At 46.4% G+C, this 19,609-nt stretch overlaps 1 protein-coding gene across 1 annotated transcript in view; it reads left to right on the top strand.

Moving 5' to 3' along the window:
• DOCK1 (dedicator of cytokinesis 1) overlaps positions 1-19,609 on the top strand; it is a 523,683-nt gene that overhangs the window by 39,207 nt on the left and 464,867 nt on the right. Inside the window, exons 15-18 of the mRNA XM_027855939.1 lie at positions 825-897; positions 12,659-12,762; positions 13,312-13,495; positions 16,852-16,949. Of these exons, the coding sequence (XP_027711740.1) occupies positions 825-897; positions 12,659-12,762; positions 13,312-13,495; positions 16,852-16,949 (459 nt within the window). The remainder of the gene's footprint in view (positions 1-824; positions 898-12,658; positions 12,763-13,311; positions 13,496-16,851; positions 16,950-19,609) is intronic.

Below are 19,609 nucleotides of genomic sequence, written 5' to 3'. Positions count from 1 at the left end.
GTGTGTGTGTGTGTGTGTGTGTGTGTGTGTGTGTGGCGCCCACGCTTGTGTTAATGACTCCAAGGGAAGTGAGTAGCCACCCCAAGATGTCCAAACTGAGCTCCCTGGCACGCATAGATCCAAGATTTCTTAAGAAAGCCATCTGTTGATATAAGCCAATTAACCTGATGCTAGCCAGGTCTGAGCCTAGGTGTGCAAAGGTTTGAATATATAAAAACAAGGTCAGGGACGGCTTTCTGGGACACAGACACTGAGTGTTAGAGTGAGAAACAGTATGGTAAAATAGGAATTGGAATTTAAAATGACGTTCCAAATGAGTCGTGGTTTCTCAGGGAAATTAGATGCCTTTCCCATTTGGCCTGCCGGGCTGGCTTGGCCTTTGCTTCCTGGGCATTATTTAAGTTTTCATTACAATTGCTGTCGTGAGAAATTGGAAGCAGGGGGTTAAACCTGATTTCTTGGTGGTGAAGGAAGTGTTTTTGTAATTATATGTTATCACTAGAACTGAATTTAAAGATACGCTTAAGCATTTTAAAACCAGGAGTTCTTAACCTGGGGTCTATGAATGAAGAAAATATTTTGATAACTGTTTAAATATAATCGGTTTTCTTCATAATCACATGTGTGTTTTGGGTATTTGAAAAAAAAAACAAACAGCACGATTCTGAGAAGGCCTCCCTTGGCCCCCTGGACATGATCCTCTGGTGTTTTTCCCGTGGATAGTGAGGGGCTGTGACCCCAAAGAGGTTTATGCTCTCTCTTTTAAAACGAGATGCCGTATGAAGTTGTAATGAATGCCTGGGTTTTTTTTCTCCTTGCTATAGGTTGCAATTCCCATTGAGGATGTCAACCGCAGCCACTTAAGGTTCACGTTCCGTCACCGATCTTCCCAGGATTGTGAGTAGTGCTAGATTTCACCCCTCTGGGTTTTTCCTGGGGGTGGTAGAATTGATGCAGAAACAGCCTCGGGAGAGGGAGAGCCCTTAGGACCGTTGAGGCTGGGGAGATTCCTAAGAGAATTTTGTGTTGCTTCCGAGGAGAAGGGCTGGGGAGATTCCTAAGAGAATTTTGTGTTGCTTCTGAGGAGAAGGGCCACGCTCTCCTCCCCCGCCCCCTCCCTTGCTCCACTGCCTTGTTTCCATTGTAAGTTTCTGAACTGTCTCGGAGCCCTGACTCCTCCCGCCTTAGCCTTGTGTTGATGGAAGTAGCTCTGCACTCCATCTCACAGTGGCCTCCTGGTTAGAGTCAGGTATTTCTGCGGGTGTGTCTCTTCTAGGGCATCTCAGTGAAAGCTTTCTTTCCGTACTTGTCTGTTGAGGGGAATCTTATTTCCCTCCTCCCTGCTCAAAACATTGCATGCGATATTAATTGAAGTAAGTAACTGAAATCTAACATGGCATGCGTGGGCCATTAGGAAAATAAAAGTCTTTCTGCCTTTTTCTAAAATACCTCGATGGTTCCGTTTTATTGCCTACGTATTCAGTAAACATTTGTAATTATGCCTTTATGAAAGATAAAATAATGTTATTCATATGTTTTACCATTAAATTTTAAATATATTATAAATGTGACATTCAAAAAATCTCTAATAAATAATCCAGCCACATAGGGGTGAAATCTTCAACTGACATCTCAGAAGTTATGGTATGTACATTTTGCTTGAAAAGAAAATAATAATGTACTATTGATTTTATGAGAACTTAAACAGCGATAGAATACCCTTGCTCTCTTTTAAATCGGTTCTTGTATTTCTCAAGATCACAGAATCCTGGGCTGTAAAGGGCCCCGGAGGCTGCCTAATCTGAGCTGACCCCAAACAAGCCTTTCTTCCCTGGTCTATGCATTGGGGGTGAGGTGGCCAATCTGGAAACGACTTTCGAAGTGATTGTATGTGGGCGCAGCCTCCTGGGCTCGGTTCTCCTGGAAGCACAGTCTTGGCTTTCCCCTCTGTAGGTCTGGGTCTTGGTGGGCAGTCATCTTGGTTTAGGTGGTGGTGGTGGTGGTGACGATAGCAGTGACAAAATACTTCACGAATATTATCTCATGTAATCCTCACAACAACCCCAGGAGATAGGTGCTGTTCTATTATGATTCCCATTTTACAGATGAGAAAGCTGAGGCAAACAGAGGTTAAGCGACTTGTCTAATGTCACGCAGCTAGTATGTGTCTGAGGCTGAATTTGAACTCAGGTTCAGTTTTGTATCTGCTGTGCCATCTAGCGGCTGGGACTGTCCTGCTTCTGTTGTGGCTAGAGGAGGGGCTGGTCTGGAATCCTGTGACAGGAGGGTGGTCTAGTCCCCGCAAGAGTGATCTCAGTATCTCTGGCAGTGGTCATCCACTTCGGGCTGTGCTCGAAGAGCTTAAGTCACGGGGAGCTCACTATCTCCCAAGGTCGCCCATTCCACGTAGGGCTGGCGGTAATTTTTCAGAATTTTTTTCTGACCTCAAACCTAAATTTGTCTCTTTGCCACGTCTACCTATTGCTTCTAGTTTTGCCCTCTGAGGTCAGGAGGATTTTCATTCAACAGTGAAATCCATCCTCAGCTGGTGGCCTTTCCCAACTTGAAGACGTTGGCCATGCTGGCCAAACACACCCAGCTTCTCCAGCTGCTCTTGAGGCCTTTCACCATCCTGTTTGCCTTCTGGATGCTTAAATTTCTTCATAAAAATGTGGCATCTGGAGATGAGGACCATCGTCTGAATGTGTGGAGGCCAGTGGACTCTGCCCTCCCTGGCCCTGGACTCGCTTCCTCTCTAAATGAGCATCGACCCGTCCAGTGGCTCTTTGCCACCCGATGGCCTTGGGATGATCTTGACTCCTTATGAAGAAATACTGCTCTCTCTTCCTCATCTGTCTGTGATCCATCATCTGTAATCTTTCTTGTTCTCTCTGTCTACACACACACACACACACACACACATGTGGATGCCAAGAAAAGCAGCCCTTGTACTTTGTGCCAATCTCTGTGGTGCTTGTTGGATACTTGAATAAGAACGTGGAGGGGATACCCTTTCCCTTTCAAACTGAAAATCCCCTTTCTGGGGATTTTCTTCACCTTGAGCTCCAGTGCTGCCATGACACCAAATGGCCCTTTGGCCTCTTCCCTTTACTGTCCTACCTTAGGTTCCTACTTGGGAGATTTTGAGACTTCGATCACAGAGCTGGACTAGGAAATGGCAGTTGTGATTAGTGGTGTCTCCCCATTCTTTAACTGTGGATTCCTAGGAATTCTGCAGCGGCTCAAGACTTGCCCTCCCTTCTCCATGTATGTTGTATGGCTCATTGAAGTTGCATGTTGCCTCCCCATCAGAACGTAAGCTCTTAGAGGGCAGAGACTGTATCCCCAGTGCTTACAGAAGAAGCCTTTACTGAGTGCTTGTTTATTGATTCCTAGGCAACACACTGAATGCGGACACACATGTAGTCACTGCTACTCTTGTGTTTTCTCTCTGTACCATTTCTTAGCACTCCTTCCATATTCTTCCTATTTTTTGATACCATTAGGACAGTGGTAGGGACAGCTCAGTGGCTTGATGGGTAGAGCGCCTGGCCTCCAGTCAAGAATACTCATCTTCCTGAGTTCCAATCTGTGTGACCCCGGGCAAGTCACTTCTCCCTGTTTGCCTCAGTTTCCTCATCTGTAAAATGAGCTGGAGGAGGAAATGGAAAACTACCCTAGTTTCTTTGCCATGAAAACCCCAAATGGGGTCACAAAGATTTAGACATGTTTAAAACATCTGAACAACACTAACAACAACAAAGATGGTGGAGAGAGCCCTGACTAGGAGGTCCGAAGACCTGGGTTCAGATCCCATCTCTGACAGTTGCTCCCTGTGTGAACCTCACGTCGCTTCACTCTGCACCTCAGTTTCTTCTTCTGTCAAATTAAAGGATTGGGTTTTATGGTATCTTTGGTTCCATCTGGTCTGTCCCTCCCCCTAAGACCTTATACTGTTCAGCCATTCCCAGGTTCCTGGACTCCTTCGGGATTCTTTCAGGTTTTTTTTAACTCCCTCTAAAGAAAGCTGGGATGAGTGTTTCTGTATAGAAAGGACCTGTGTTCCCCACTTACCACAGCATCCTCAGCTCTCCTTTGACATTCGAGGCTAATTCATTATTCATTCTTTCAGCTAGAAGGGCCCACAGTGTTTGAGATGTTGAGTGGGATACCCAGAGAATGTGTGAGATGGTCCTGCCCTCCAGGAACTGTGAAACTCCTTGGAGATGAGACAAGTACATGAAGCATCCTTGTAATCTTGTTAGCCAGGATAGATTTAGCGGCAGAATGAGTAATCAAGACAGCTAGTGCCTGTGGAACGGGAGAATGGGGAGCTGGGCAGGGAGGTTGGGCCGTGCTCGGCTCACCTAGTTGCCAGAGGCCCGTGGCCCTGCAGACCCAGAGCATTAGAGAACCTTCCTGGATCCCGGCTCTGAGACACAAGGAGAGGAGCTCTCATCAGGCCATTGGGCAGACAAGCAAATGGAGACTTAGGTGCCTTGGATATGTTGATGTTGGCTCTTGCACTCGGTTCTTATGACTCGAGGTCCAGAATTTTTTTCATTACACCCCGGTGACTTGAGTTGGGCCTCAGAGGATTTGAGTGGGTGGAGGGGAAGGGGTATAGGTCATTTCTCAGGCAGCAAGTAAACAAAGTCCTAGTGTTGGGAATGGATGTGACATCACTCAGCACTCTCTTGGGACAGGTGGTTTGTGTTTTTGGGCAAAAAGAAGGCTGGTTTGAGGCTGGAAGTGGGGACTAGATTATGAAGGTGCTGAAAGGCATGCCAAAGATTTTGACCAAAAGGCAGTAGGGAGCCATGTCAAGTTGTAGAGCAGAGGAGTCACATGATGAAGCAAATGATTTAACAAATGAATAGACCATCAACTGAGAATCTAAGAGACACCTAGGACAGCCTTTTAGTAACTTCAGGAACGTTCAAAAAATTGGGAGTGAAAACATCCTCAACAGTCTTCTTCTCTGTGGTTGCTGCCAATGGTTTTGAGATGATTTGTTGTTATTATGAATGTCTTCATTAAATAAGTTATTTAGAGTTACTTTGACTTAGTTGGATACCTCAGTGGATCTCCACAAAGTGCACACTCACTCCAGCAGGACGGACCTCAGCCCAGCTCTGCCTTAAATTTCCCTAGCAGCTCTCGTCCAGGTTAGCTCTGGATCCCTGCAGGTTATGTTATGCGCAGCTGGCATTTGTATGCCACTTTAGGGTTTATAATAAGTGGTGCTCATGGTGTCTCATTTGGCCTTTACAACAGTCCTGGGAGATAAGTGCTATTATTACTGCCCATTTTATAGATGAGGAAATTGAGGCTGAAGTCAAGTGATTGACCCAAGACACATGACTAGTAAGTGTCTGAGGTGGGATTTTCACTTGCCTTCCTGACTGTTCCCCGTTGGGCTGCCCAGCTGCCCCTCAGAAAGCTCTCCTAGTTAACTGAGGTCTTCCTCCAGATCTTTTCATACTGTTGTTGCTGGTGTCACACCTGGCCAATTCTGGGTCATTATCCATTTGGGAAATTAGGCCGTGCTTTCCATGATCCTGAGATGTTTCCTAAAGGAAGAAGAAAGTCTTCCCTTAAACCCCAGTGTTCATGGAATAGTGCAGTGTTGGAAAAGTCAAAATGGCAGCCAGTGGAAAGACACATTGTTGGGCCCAGGAAATTGTAGCAATCAGCAGGAAAAAGCTGGTTTGTGAGGAGGGCCATGAAAGTGGGTGTCATGTGATCTGGAAAGAAGGGGACCTGGTCATGAGATGAGATGAAAAACTATCCACTGGGGATGATGGCAGCACTTGCCTCCCAGGGTTGTTGCAAGGATCAGAGGTGACGATCCTATTTGTAAAGCTCTTAGCACAGTGCCTGGCATATAGTAAACCCTGTATGAATGTTCGCTGCTGTACTAATTCATGATAATCATGATGAGGATAATGATAATAATGAATACTCCCCAGCATCCCAGGAAAGACTTGGAAGGGCCATGCTTTCTCATCTTTAAACAACTGAAGGGTTATCCCATGGAAGGGGGGCATTTTGGTCCTTCTTGCCCCCAGAGGGTAGAGCTGAGGGTATATGAGGAAGGTTGATAACCCCACGTTTATGCTTGATAGAAAGAAAAACTTGATCACCGTCAGAGCTGTCCAAATGTAGATGGGCCAGGCCCAGGGCCATGTTGGTCACCCTCCACTGGAGGTCTTCCTGCAGAGGATGCAGGGCCCCTTGGATGGAGTCTTCCTGACTCCAGGCCTGGCGCTCCATCCATTGCCCCACCCTGCTGCCTCTGTGAAGACCATGCTAGCTTTCTCAGATGCCGTGTCCCACTGTTAATTGCTGTTGGGTTTGCATTCCCTACAAAACCCTGTCTTGAATTAACTTTTCTGTGTTCCCAGTGCTTAGCACAGTGCCTGGCTCTTAATAAATGCTTATCGACTGACCAAATGACTGATGTGTCCCATGATCAGGTGTGATGCTGATGAATATTTGAAAGTCAGTGCCCAATTGTGCACTGACCTGGAAATGCCAAGAATATGAAGAAAATAGGAGGAAGTCCCTCTGTACCGTGGATAGCCTTGTGGGGCATATGCCACTGCGGGGATGAGAATAAGCAATCGGCGTGTGTTCTGTGCCTATGGCGCTGGCCCCTGTGTCTGAGACATCCCAGGCAGTCTGGTTCCGAGCACGTTTTCTCCTAATTGATTGGGCTTATCCTTTGAACTTGTTCAAATCTTTTCTTCTGGCTTCTGGTGGTCTCATCACTTGTGTTAGCCGAGCTTCTCAACTTTGTGGCACCTGCAGATTTGATAAGCAGGTCATTTATGTATTGTAAGTTATTGTTTTTTTTTTTAAGCCCATGACAATTGGGCCAATGACACAGTTCTATAATATCCATTCAGACTTGTCTCCAGGTTGACATGAATCCATTAATCAAGAACCTTGGGAAACTTTTATCTGTTTGTTCTTAGAAAGTTTTCAATCTTTGGATATACTCATTCATCTTGACACACTTAATTAGATTGTTATCCAGGTCCATTGCTGAAGCTTGTTCATAGGGGTGTCCTGAGAACATTCTATCAGCAGCCTTGCTGAACGTGAGTTTCCAGTCTGGCTTTGGCAAAGAGAAGAGGATGATGTCCTTTTGGCCTGCTTCCCAGTGATCGCTGCTTCCCTTTCTAATCTTCATGCACCATCCTTTTAATAAGCTCTGTGAGAACGTACTCGGTGATTCACCTCAAGCTTTTTGGTTTTGTGTCTCTGAAAGCTTCCTTTTCCCCTGGAGGAAGATCAGGCAGTTGCTTCTCTTGAGTTTTCTGATGCCACTGTCGTGGCCCTTGACCACTGTTCATTGTGGGTCCTTTTAGTATCCTGGGGTGTGAGTTTCTAGAAGAGGAGTCTTGTCTTTATTGACAGCTGCTCTCTTACAGCCCTTCCGTGTCTTGGACATGACTTCCCTCATAACTGTTTTTTCCCCTATCTTTCTGATTGTCATCCTCTATGGCAGAGAAAATGAAAGAAGGCTGATTTTTTTCCTCTGAATTCTCACCTTCTTGAGTAGGGAGTCTTTCACATCCTTATTATTCTTATTCTTCCCTTAATCACTGAGAGGGATGTTGGAGAGGATGACTTGCTTAGAGTCAAGAAAACCAACCGGGTTTCGAATCCTCCCTTTTGACATTATCAGATGAGATGTATGACTCTGGGCACAGATCTGGATGGAGTGGGGAGGAACTGTGGCGTTACCTAGTCTGACTCCCTCATTTTACAGATGAGGAAACTAAGGGGCCAGACACATTAAGTCACTTGCTCAAGGTCTCACAAATTATTAGTAGCTGAACTGGAATTAGAAATCTCATGCCTTGATTCTACTTCCAGGTACTTTCCCCTGTTCAGCCGTACCCCATTTTTCCTACATTGGCTGGGAGTTGCATCTAGACTTCTCCATGTGGTAGGTGAGACTTCTCCCACTGAACCACCAGTACACAAGTCCCTTAACTTCTGGGCCTCCATTTCCTTATCTATTAAATGGAGCTCCTAAGACCTGGAGGTACTTTTTCAAACTGTTATCTTGAGGCTCAGATGAAATAATGTGTTCAAAATGCTTTGCACACTTTAAGGTGCTATCCACACCTGTCTCTTGCAGGTGTTGTCATGCTCCTCATCCTTGGTATTTTCCCCATTAATTCTTTTTGTTCCCATTCTGAGATCTTTATTTCCTTGAGTCTCCCTGACTCTCATGAATTATGATTCCTTTGGGTGTCTTGGGAGACTACTCTTTTCTTTGAACACTTTGACATCTCCTTTCCCAAAGTCCGTGGGATGCCCTTTTTATGTCAGTCACCCCTATGGGTCCCATTGCTTCTTCTTTGCCTGTCAGTCCATCTCGGCTGACCAGAGTTAGGCCCAGACTAGGAGGGCGGATGGAGTTGAAAGACTGTATCCCATTGGGCTTGCTCTTGGATTTTTTTTTTTTTACTGTCTGAAAGATGAAATCTTGAAGAGTCATAGCTCATGATTTTTTAAAAACAGATTAGGGCACTACCAAGGTGCATTCACTCAGTCCCAACTCATTGAATATTTAAACAATGGCTCCTAACACCATCAGTGGCTGAAACCTGCCACATCAAATTCAGGTCAGAAATTGGTGGAGAGACTGAGACTATATTGGCTTCCTCCTTTTCCTACTCACCTGTTTGTAGCGATGGAGTCAAATTTATTGGGAAGCAGTCATTGTTTGACAAAGACGTGACCTATATCTGAAATGAATGCGTGGGAGTCACTGGACTTTATGAAGTTGACTTGAAAATGCTGTAAGAGACACTGCTGAAGGCCAAACCTCTGGAAAAGGACGTGGTGATCTCTAAGAGACATCATGGCTTCCTAGAAACGTCCTAGGATGTTTGTGCTAGAGCAGTGGCATTTCCTCTTGGTGACAGGACACTGAACTGATGGGGCAGGTGAGGGAGTCTACTCGATTTGAGCAAAGTCAAGCCTCTTGTGCTGTGCTTGTGGAAAAAGAGAAGAGATGTTGAGCACACAGTAGAAGTGGTCAACCCTTCTCCTCCTTTTCCGTAAGCACAGCATGAGAGAAGCTACTCTGAGTATCAGGTTATTCACCCAGTGGGTTCCAAATGCACTTCTTGAAGTGCTGGGTGAATAACCTGGTACCTAGAGGTGTTCATCTTAGAAAGCAAAGTCCAGTGGAGTGCCCCGGCGATCCAGGCCTGTTTTCCATTTGCCATTTTCATCTCAGACTTGGATCAAGATACAGGTGACACATGTATTCAATGTGTGGTTGATAGAAAGCTGGAACTGAAGGTGACTAACACATGGGATGGTTGACTCAGAGCTCCAGAGATGTGTGATGAGCTAGAACATTTGGTTAAATCGAATAAGAGGTAGAGTTTAGTGAGGCTCAATATGCTACATTGGACTTCCAAAGAATAAAAGTCACAGGCGCAAGATGGGGAAAGGATGGCTACATAGACGTTTGTCTGAAAAACACCCTGGAGTTTGAGTGTAGTGTGAACCTGGTATGAGTCAGTGGGTTGGTACGGCTGCCAAGAAGGCTCCTGCAGTCTTAGGCCTTGGGCAGATTGACAGTGGCCAGAACTGGCGACATGTTAGTCCTGATTTCCTCAGGCCCAGGGTTGGACTCTTGTGTTCGGTTTATGTGACTCATTTCAGGAAGGCCATGATTATATTGGAGATTGTCCAGAGGAGGACAGTCGTGGTAGAAAAGGACTAGAACCCATTTTTTGGGGGGTAGAGAGGAGTGATAAATGTCTACAAGTGTTTTGAGGGCTCTTTTGTGGAAGAAGGATTGGTTTGTTCTTCTTGGCCCCAGAGGGCAGAATTTGGCATCATCACTGGAAGTGGTGAAGAGTCAAATCTAGGCTTGCAAAACTTCCTGATAATTAGGATTCTCCCAAAGGAGAATGGACTGCCTCAGACGATGGATGGCCTCCTCCTCCTCACTGGAGATCTTTAAGCAAGGGCTGGCTGACCACTTGTTGGGCTGTTGTAGAGGGGCCTTGATGGCCACAGGCCCCTTCCAGCTCTGGATCTGGTGACAATTCTGTGACAGTAATTTCCTGGAGAATGTGATTTTCAGCATAGGTTACACATCCTTTGTGGTGTTCTTCTGAGGTGCCGGCTGGCTTTCGGCGTGTTCCAAAAGTCTGCTTCCTTCCCTCCATCACTGGCAGCAAGCTTGGTTGAGTGTCTTTTGTTGAGTTTTACCTGTACTAGGAACTCAACTCTGTGCACCATATTTGGAGCATGTACCATCCCCCCACGGCTCATGATTCCCCAATCACCGTGGGTTTGTTGCACTATGAACCACCTCCTCAGTAACAGTGTTTAATGATCCTGTAATAGAGGATAGTCACTTATTTTGATCTAGAAATTAGGAAGGTTAATAAAAGCTGCACTTACTATATTAGACTTCACTGTAGGATTAGGGAAATCGTGTGTAGACAGTTACTGTCATTTATTCTTCTGAACTGCTGTTGCTTCAGTAAGAGGGAAGTACACACACATGCGCGTATCTGTCTGTCCTTCGCGTTGGTCAGACTTATTAGGCTTTTCACACTGAGGTTAATAAAGAGTGAGATCTTAACTCTAGGGATTGGGGAGAGCCTTGGGTTTGGTGTGAGAGAGCCAGGGTTAAAACTGTAGCTTAATTCTCTCACTTGACCCTCACAACAAGCCTGTGAGCAGGTGCTGTTATGGTCTCCATTTTAAAGATGAGAAAACTGAGGAATACAGAAGTCCAGGGACTGGGCCAGAGGAGCCAGTAAGTTGCAAAGGCCATCCAGTTACCTTATATGGCCTTTAGCTCATCACTTAACCTCCTTGGGTCAGTTGTCTAACTCTGTGAAATGACGATCTTGGACAGGATGCCTCTGAGATCTCCCCTAGTTTCAAATCTATGATCCTATAAGCATGGAGCATTCCCTTTTTATGGACCTCATCTTCCTCTTCTGCAAAGCGAGGAGATTGGCCTCCACTGTGTCTGAAGTCCTTCTCACCCTGAGATCTTGGACCCTGGAACTTTTAAGGTCCCTCCCAATTCTAAGTTCCTGAGCCTTGGATGGCTGAAGATACTCCTGATTTTCAGAGGCCCCACAAAATGGGTATATTCCTTGTTCATAGCCGTATTTATCTGGTGGCCGTGGAGTGTTACATTCAAATGCTTAGAATAATTGGATTGTATCTGGACAACTAAACTTGCTTGGATTATTGTTACTGTGTTGGGGAATTGTCAGGGAATTTAATGGAGAACCACAGGATTTGGAGCCTTTTCTACCATTTGACTTCTTTTCTGATGGTTGCTTAATTAAGGAGGGGAGTAGCTGCATATGGTCAGTCAATAAACATTTATTAAGCACCTTCTGTGTGCCAGGCTGGGCTATGTGCTGGGTGTGCAAAGAAAGGCAAAGAGCCTTAATTCCTTCAAAGAGCTCATCATCTAATGGGGGAGGCACCATGCAAACAACTACGTGGGTCATAGATAGAAAAAACTAGATAATTGACAGAAGGAAGGTATTACCATCATGGGGCATCAGGAAAGGCTTCCTGTAGAAGGTGTAGAAGCTGGGATTTGAAGGAAGCCAGGGAATCCTGGAGATGGAGACGAGGCTGGGGGCAGTGCGGGCATGGGGGATGGCCAAAGAGAAGACCTGGAGTTGGAATCACAAAGGAGCTACCTGAACACATTTCCATCAAGTCAGGAGGGAATGCTTGTAGAATGGTTTGCCCTATGGGTCTTTGCAGAGGTTTTCCTTTTCAAAGGGGATGTCTTCCCTTAGACTCCCTTGGGTGAATTTATGGAAGTACATGGGTGAGATGCGTGTGGGATGGGCTGCACTCTGTGTTGTTAGAGAGAATGCCGACTTTGAGGAGGTCACGTGCCTGTGACAAAAATCAGTCAGGGTACCGGAGACGTGGCCAGAAATCTTCCTTCAGTGCTTCGTTGTCCGATGCGACATTACCGGATTCTCAATGTCTTTGTCTCCGGAGTACTAGCATTGTCTGGTCCTAGCAACGTAGAGAGTCTTTGAGCCAGGTTCTAGGGGTGGAATGTAGGGCTTTAGTCTAAGGCTCAGGCCACTGCATTTCAGTGAAACGTGTCACCATATGGAGGGCTGGTGGTGAATTGGGAAGGTCATTTAATGAGGTTTGGAGGTCATGGTCTGGGATGGTAGAGGGAGTCCTGACATCAGTGACATTACCGATACTTGGGGTATTGAACAGAGAGGGGAGAAAGTGAGAAGGGAGGGAGAAGGGGGAGAAGGAGAGAAATGGAAGAAGGAATGGGGAAGGAAAGAAGGAGGGAAAAAGGGAGAAGGGAAGCAAGGGAGAAAGAAGAGAAAGGAAGAGAGAGAAAGGAAGGGGAAGAAAGGGGGAGGGGAAGAGAAAAAGGAGAAGGGGGGAGAGGAAAAGGGGGGAGAAGTAGGCAAGACAGAGATTTTGTCTAGTAGGGGAGGTTTACACTTCGCATTCGATTTGTCTAGCTTTCTGGTCCATTTTCTCATTGGTAATTTCTTTTTCTCCTGTGATTCCTAAATAATACAATGAAATAGTTGTTGTGAAAATGGGCCTGCTTTGTAACCAGTTGATGTGTTTGTGTGTTTAATCCCAGCTAAGGACAAATCTGAGAAGATCTTCTCCTTGGCCTTTGTGAGGTTGATGCGCTATGATGGGACAACTTTGAGAGATGGGGAGCACGACCTCATCGTGTACAAGGTACGGCCTGGGTACGGCCTGGGTTGAGCCCGGCTTTGTCAGCTTCTTCAAATCCTCTCCAAGCGGGCTGGCCTCGACCGGTCTTCCCCATTTCTATGAGAAAACTCGTTACTCATCTCAGGTCAGTTCTCTGGGAATCGAGAGGACTGTGGTGAGGCAGGAATGAGCCATGCCCCTGCGGAGGGCGGTGAGGCAAAGAGTTAAATGGGAAGCTAGTCGCCAACAGAGACTGGAGATGGAAAGAAAAGTAAAGTGGATGTGAGGTCTAGGACCAATTAAATGGCCATTTTGGTGCTTGAGTGCGAAAGTATGTGCCTGTGCATGCATGTACATGTGTTTGTGTGTATAAGTGTGTGGTATGTATGTTTGAGCATGTACGAGTGTGTTGTGTGTATGAGTGCGTGCAGGTGTTACAAGTATGCGTGTATGAGGGTCTGAGTATATGTGTGCATGTGCATACGTGTGAGTTGGTGTGTGTTTGTGTACGTGCAATTAGCTTCTTTTTTCTGACTTGTACTAGATATTGCAATTTGGTAATCCTCCTTCTAGGCAGAAGCAAAGAAGCTTGAAGATGCCTCGACGTACCTGTGCCTGCCGTCGACCAAGATTGAGCTAGAGGAGAAGGGCCACTCGGCTACAGGGAAGAGCATGCAGAACCTGGGCAGCTGCACCATCAGCAAGGACTCCTTCCAGATCTCCACGCTCGTGTGCTCGACAAAGCTCACCCAGAACGGTGCGTCTTGAGGAGTCCTGCTCCCAAGGGCTGCCCTATTCCTTTCCCCCTTGCTCTCTGTGTGCCAGGGCTCATGGCTGTAGAGCAGGACGGACAAAGACCGTATACTTCTAGGACTAAGGGAATAGGTATTTATATGGCACCTACTGTGTGCCAGGCACACTGTGCTAAGTGCTCTCTCACTATTATCTCTTTTGATTCTCAAAACAGTCCTGAGAGGTAGGTGCTGTTATTCTCCTCATTTTATAGTTGAGGAAACTGAGGCAAACAGTGACTGCTCTGAGTCACACAGGTAGTAAGTGTCTGAAGCTGGATTTTCAGGGCTTCCTGCCTCCAGCCCTGGCGCTCTGTGCACTGGGCCCACGTGGTGCCGAGAGATCTCCTGATCACTAGAGAGATCTCCTCCAGCCCTTACCCTTTCTGGGCCTCTCCTTGGTTTCGTTGCAGCAGTGATCGGTGTGGACATCAGCTGTGTACATAAGAGGAAGGATCTGGTGCATTTTAGATATTCGTTTCTTTGGTTTTCACTGGTACTAGGAATGATGATATATTCCAGTGATTAAGCTTTAGGGAGAGAGGGAGCAGAGGCGTTATTTTCAAAGATGCCCTTCGGCCAAAGCTTGATCTGTCATTGGACTGGGGTTACTAAGGCATCGCTTGAAGTAGCCAGCCAGCAGCGGTGCCTTTGGGACAGCAGGGATCATTGGGGTGAATCTTCAGCATCCAAGCGCCCGCTTGTGAGCCTCCCACGGCCCCAGAGGCCTACTCTGTGCGGTCTCTTTGGCACCATCTCTCTGTCAAATGTCTTTGGGTGACTTCGTGGTCTGAGCGCACCAGAGACGTTCACTGTAGGGATTTGGGGGAGGAAGAGGGTACTTTGTAAAATTCAAAGTCGCTGAAGAATGGCCTCCATGACATAGGACCCTTTGGGACCTTTAAGACTATTTGGCTCCTCCTCTCCACCCATTTCCCACGAGATAAGCTCAAAGTCTTCTCTTTTATGTTGCCTTGAAATCCTCGACCCCAATTTAGCGCCATTGATGGGGGGACCGACACTTTTGTGTATTAATGTGTCTGCTCTGTTGTGACTTGCATCCTTATGGAGAGTAGGTGAGTTATGGCCCCTGTCTTGATTTGGTATCATTGTTTGTACTCTAGCAGTGTCAATGATGGAGAGAAAGTAGGATCAGAAAAGGTCTAGGAGAAAGAGAAGGGAACTGGAAATGGAAATCCCAACGTCTGGCATGGCCCAAACTTTCTTATGTTCCACCATGTGACCCCAGGTTTATTTAACCTCTCCATGCCTGGCACAGTGGGACTGTTGGGAATGCAATCTCTATAGCAAGCAATCTTGGCCTTGGCTTCTTGGTTTTAGAGCTGATGGAGATTTTAGAGACCAGCACACCCATTTTCCATGTAGGGCAAAGAACTTGCCAATGGTCACAGCACAATCAAGTGTCAGAGGTGGGATCTTAGCTTGGGCCTCTGATTCCAGTTCAGCTCACCCTCCACTGCGGAAGTGATGGACGGAGGGGAATGGACGCAGACAAAGAGGTGCTTCGTTCTTTTTTTTTTTAATAATTAATTAGTTTATTATAAAATGTCAGTTTATTAATTAGTTTATTTTAATAATTAATTTATATTTAACTAATTAGTTAATTAGATGAGTTAATCTCCCCCTTTCTTTCCTTCCCCCTCCCCAAGACGGCGTGCAGTCTGATGTAGGCTCTACTTACACATTCATACTAAACACATTTTCACATTAGTCGTGATGTAAAGAATTAGAACAAAGGGGAGGAAGAGGTTGTTCGTTCTTGGAGAGATAACGGCGTGTCCTTGAAAGAGAATTTTGCTTTGGAGTGAGATGACCTTGGTTCTCTCGTCCTCCGTGTCCCTTAGGACCCACGCCTTTCTGGACTTTACTTTGCTCTTCTTTAAACTGAAGTGAGGGGGACTGAATGATCTTTGCCTTCCCTTCCAATTCTAAATCTATCAGCCAGTCAGCAAGCATTTATTAATTACTTACTGTATGCCAAGCCAATATGGTACTAAGCACTGGAGATACAGAAAAAGGCAAAAGCATGGTCCCTGTGCCCAGGGATTTTATGTTTCAATGGGTGGGTGGGCTACTACTAAACATACAGTGTAGATGGAAGGTCTTCAACAGAGGAAGGCTCTACCATCTGGGGGACCAAGAGAGGCTGTTTGTAGGGAGTAGGATTTGTGTTGAGTCTCGAAGGAAGCCAGGCTAATAGCTGAATCCCTGTGTTGTGAATCTTGGCATCCTTCTGGTCAGTGAAGCAGAATGCTCCTAGTACCAGAGGTCTTCCCGACTCCAAGGCCAGCGCTCTGTGCACTATGGCACCTCCTGGCTGCCTGATGTGGACACGAACGTTTGCCCCGTGCTTTGGCTGGTTGCGTTCATTTTCATTGCTCAGATCTCTCCAGTGAGTGTTGCCAGCTCCCTGCCCTTCTCCCGGAGGCCACATTGCTAAGACCCTGCTTGCCTCTTCGTTGGCTGGCCTCTCTCTTCTAGGAACATGAATTGCCCCGTGTTCAGCAATCGTGAGATTGACACACGCTTTGGCCTGACAAGCTGTGCAGGTGTTTTATTTTTTTCTTAGTGACTTGTTTGGTACATGCTCTCCCTTCCTGAACATCTTGCAGTGCTTAAAAAATGTATCACTGCACATTTTCTCCCACCTTTAGCCCTTAAAAAATCAATTCACTGTTTGAAATTTTTCTTTTTAAAAAAAAAAAAAAGAAGAAGGAAAAATCCCATGACGAAAGAACTCACAGAGGCCAGAGAACTGTGGAGCAGGAGCAGTATTAGGATCCGAGGGTCCTTAGAGCTCCGGGAGGTCACTTTCACAGATCATGCCGGCTACACGTTGCATCGGTTACTGCTACAATATTTGAATTCATAGATTTTTTTTTTTTTTTTTCGTGAAGGTTTGATCTGCAATGTGAAACTGCTCAGAGAGCATTTGATTCTGGCTTTTTTGGATAAACTCCAATCACCTGGGCACTCTGGCCCTCTTTGAAAGCTGCCTTCCATCCTCAATAGAAAGCTTCGCCCTTTTTTGGTCTGGGCAGTCTGAATAGGTTTATAAAGCTGTTGTTACATGGAAATCATTTCTGAGTAGATGTCGCTGGGAGCAGTGAATCTCAGCTCTGTTGGCCTGCAAGAGCGGGTACAGCAGCAAACCCCTGAGTCGGATGTCCTTGGGAAGGAGGGAGGGCCGTCCGGAGCTGGCAGGAATCCTGTGGGCAGGAGTGACAGGGCTGGGATTCCTCCTGACAGGGAGGGCGGGCAGAGCTGCTGGGCACAGCTGATTGTTGCTTTCTGTTTCCAGTGGATCTCCTGGGCCTTCTGAAATGGCGCTCCAACACCAACTTGTTACAGCAGAATTTGAGACAGTTGATGAAAGTGGATGGAGGAGAGGTGGTCAAGGTAATACACGCCCCAGACCTCGTGTTCTTTTCCTCTTAGAGGACCCCTGGGAGGCCATCTGGTTCAAGCCCCCCATTTTACAGAGGAGAAACTGAGGCACCAAAGGGCTTGGGATCCTGTAGTTAGGGCTGGGTGGGACTTCAGAGACTGCATTGCGGCTCTTTCATTTTACCCAGGAAGAAACTGAGGCCTAGAGAGGTCCCCTGAAAGTATCATGGGCATTTCAAGCTCTTTGCTCATGCCTTTCCTTAGGCTGTTAGTCATTCATACTTCTCTTTTCAGGTCCAAATCAAATACTGCTGACTCCACAAAGTCTTCCTAGTCCTTTTCTGTCATGCCATTCCTCCTTATCCCCCAGAATGCAATTTGTTTCAGAGCTTCCTAATGTATTTACCAAGTAGTTGTGAGTATTACAGCCATTTGTGTTGGGGATTTGTCCCCCTGTGAGACTCTTCTGTCTCAAGAGGGCAGGTCCTCTGCCTTCCCCAAACCCTGCTTCTCCTCTACTGCCTAGTGCAGCTACTACCCAATTTGGCAAGCATGTATTAAGCTCCTACTGTATATGTATACAATGAGCCAGATATAAATAAGAAAAGTGAAATAGTGCCTGGCTTCAAAAACTCAACTTTTGGGGGCTTGTGACCCATCCACAAACATCAACCAAGTAATTTCAAGAGGAAGAGAGTGCTTGACAGTCTTCAGGTAATAGCTAATGAATAAGATGGCCCCTGAGCTGGGCAGGAAAAGATCCTGGGACCATGTTTCTGTGAATGAATATAGGATTATCTCGTTGGAAGAAGAACATTTATTTTTTCCATTAAAACGATGAATTAGGACAGTTTGTTGCTATTTTGCATTTTCCTTTTGGCCAATGGATACAGGCACACACGTGCCTTTTGTGTACGGGTCCTTCTAGGTCACGATCTGGTTCCTTCAGCTTTCATCAGCCAGTCTCGTAGAAGGAAGGAAGCCTTATCTGAGCGAGAATGAATGACCCCATATATTTGGCCCAAAGCTGGCATTGTGGCTGGCTTCTAGCCTCAGAAGGAATGTCATTCTGCCTCTTGCCAGAATTCATTCTGTATCTGTTCACATTGCTTTTTTGGTAAAAGAACTAAGTTACCTCTTAAGCCTGGATTATCATTTCAATTTCAAGTTTTTTCCTGATAGCAAAAAACCTTTTGGGCAATCAGAAGTGGAAACTCTTGGCTTCTGCAAATCTCCTTGTTCGGATGACTAATTGATTCTCTCTCCTTGTGCCCTGGATCCCCTTCCTTCCCCTCCTCTGGGTGCTTGCCAGCTTCCATTATTGCCTTTCCACTCATTTTCACTCTTTCCCCATCTCTTCCCTTGCCCACCACTCAGCCCAGGGCTGCCCCAGTCTTTCAGAGTTTCCACTTGATGCGGTCATCCCCTCCGACAACCACAGCTAGACTTCTAGGAAGGATTGTCCGTATTTACTGTCTGACTCCTGCCTTGCCGCTTGACCCCACGTCCTCTCGGTGCCTTGCTCGACGTTGACCAGTGTTCTTTGTGTCGCTCAGCTTGGCGGCCTTTTCTCCGTCATCTTTCTTCTTGACGTAGCAGTTTTTGACCCTGGTGGTACCATGGTCTCTAGGTCCCTCTCTCCCTCCTTGGCTTCCTGGACTCTGCTACTCCTCTTGTTCTTCACCCGATGCCTGGCACACAGTAAGTGCTTAATAAATGCCCATTGACTTGACTTCTCCTACCCCTCTAATGACTTTTCTCAGTTTCCTTTGTTGAGTCCACATTCAGCTCTTCCTCCTTCCGCTGTGAGGGTCTGTCCCTCCCCTCTTCTTCTCTGGACTCTCTCCCTTGCTTTCCTCTAGTGGGTTAAAGCGTCACCTCTGCTGATGACGGACGGATCTGTGGGCTCAGCCCTGCCGTCTGTCTTGAGCTCCATCCTTCTTCACCTCCCGCCTGCTGGATCATCTGTGCTTGGAAGTCCCATTGATGGAGCATCTCGCACTCAACGTGCCCTAAGTGCAGCAGCTCATCTTCTTCGCTTGGTTCACCCGGTCTCTAAACTTCTCTTTTTTGTCTTTTACTCACTGAGAGTCACAACCTAGGCATGATTTTTGGTGCTTTCATGAGAAGTGGAAGGGTCCAGTAGAAAAACCACTGGTTTGGGGGTCAGAGGACCTGGGTTCAAATCCTCTCTCTGTCACCTCGGATCTCTGGGATGTCGGCAAAGCATTGCTCTCTCTGGCTCACCTTCCACTTCTCTTAAAGATGGCTTCTTGAGCCCCGTCCAGTGCTGAGTCGATGATCCTGACCGTGACTGCTCCTTCATCCCTCATGTTTAGTTTCTAATTCAAGGGAGTTGTACCCTGGCAGTATTTCTGACATCTATTCCCTTCTCCCCATTCACGTGGGGCCTACCACCTCCTTTCCCACTCTCCTGGGCTGGTGGAATAGGCTCTGTCTTTCCAAAGAAGACACTCTTTAGCATATTCACTCAGCATTCCTGTGACAGGTTTGGCAATTTCACCTTCTTGGTCAAGAATTTTCATTTGTTGTTGAGACGTTTCAGTCGTGTCTGACTCTTTGTGACCTCATTTGGGGTTTTCTTGGCAAAGGTGCTGGAGAGATTTGCCATTTCCTTCTCCAGCTCATTTTACAAATGAAGAAACTGAGGC

This window comes from Vombatus ursinus, unplaced genomic scaffold (assembly GCF_900497805.2).
Source record: "Vombatus ursinus unplaced genomic scaffold, bare-nosed wombat genome assembly UNPS02011353.1, whole genome shotgun sequence".
Lineage (NCBI taxonomy): Eukaryota > Metazoa > Chordata > Mammalia > Diprotodontia > Vombatidae > Vombatus > Vombatus ursinus.
Note: the sequence above shows the minus strand (reverse complement) of the source record. Positions and strands in the feature narration are given on the sequence as shown.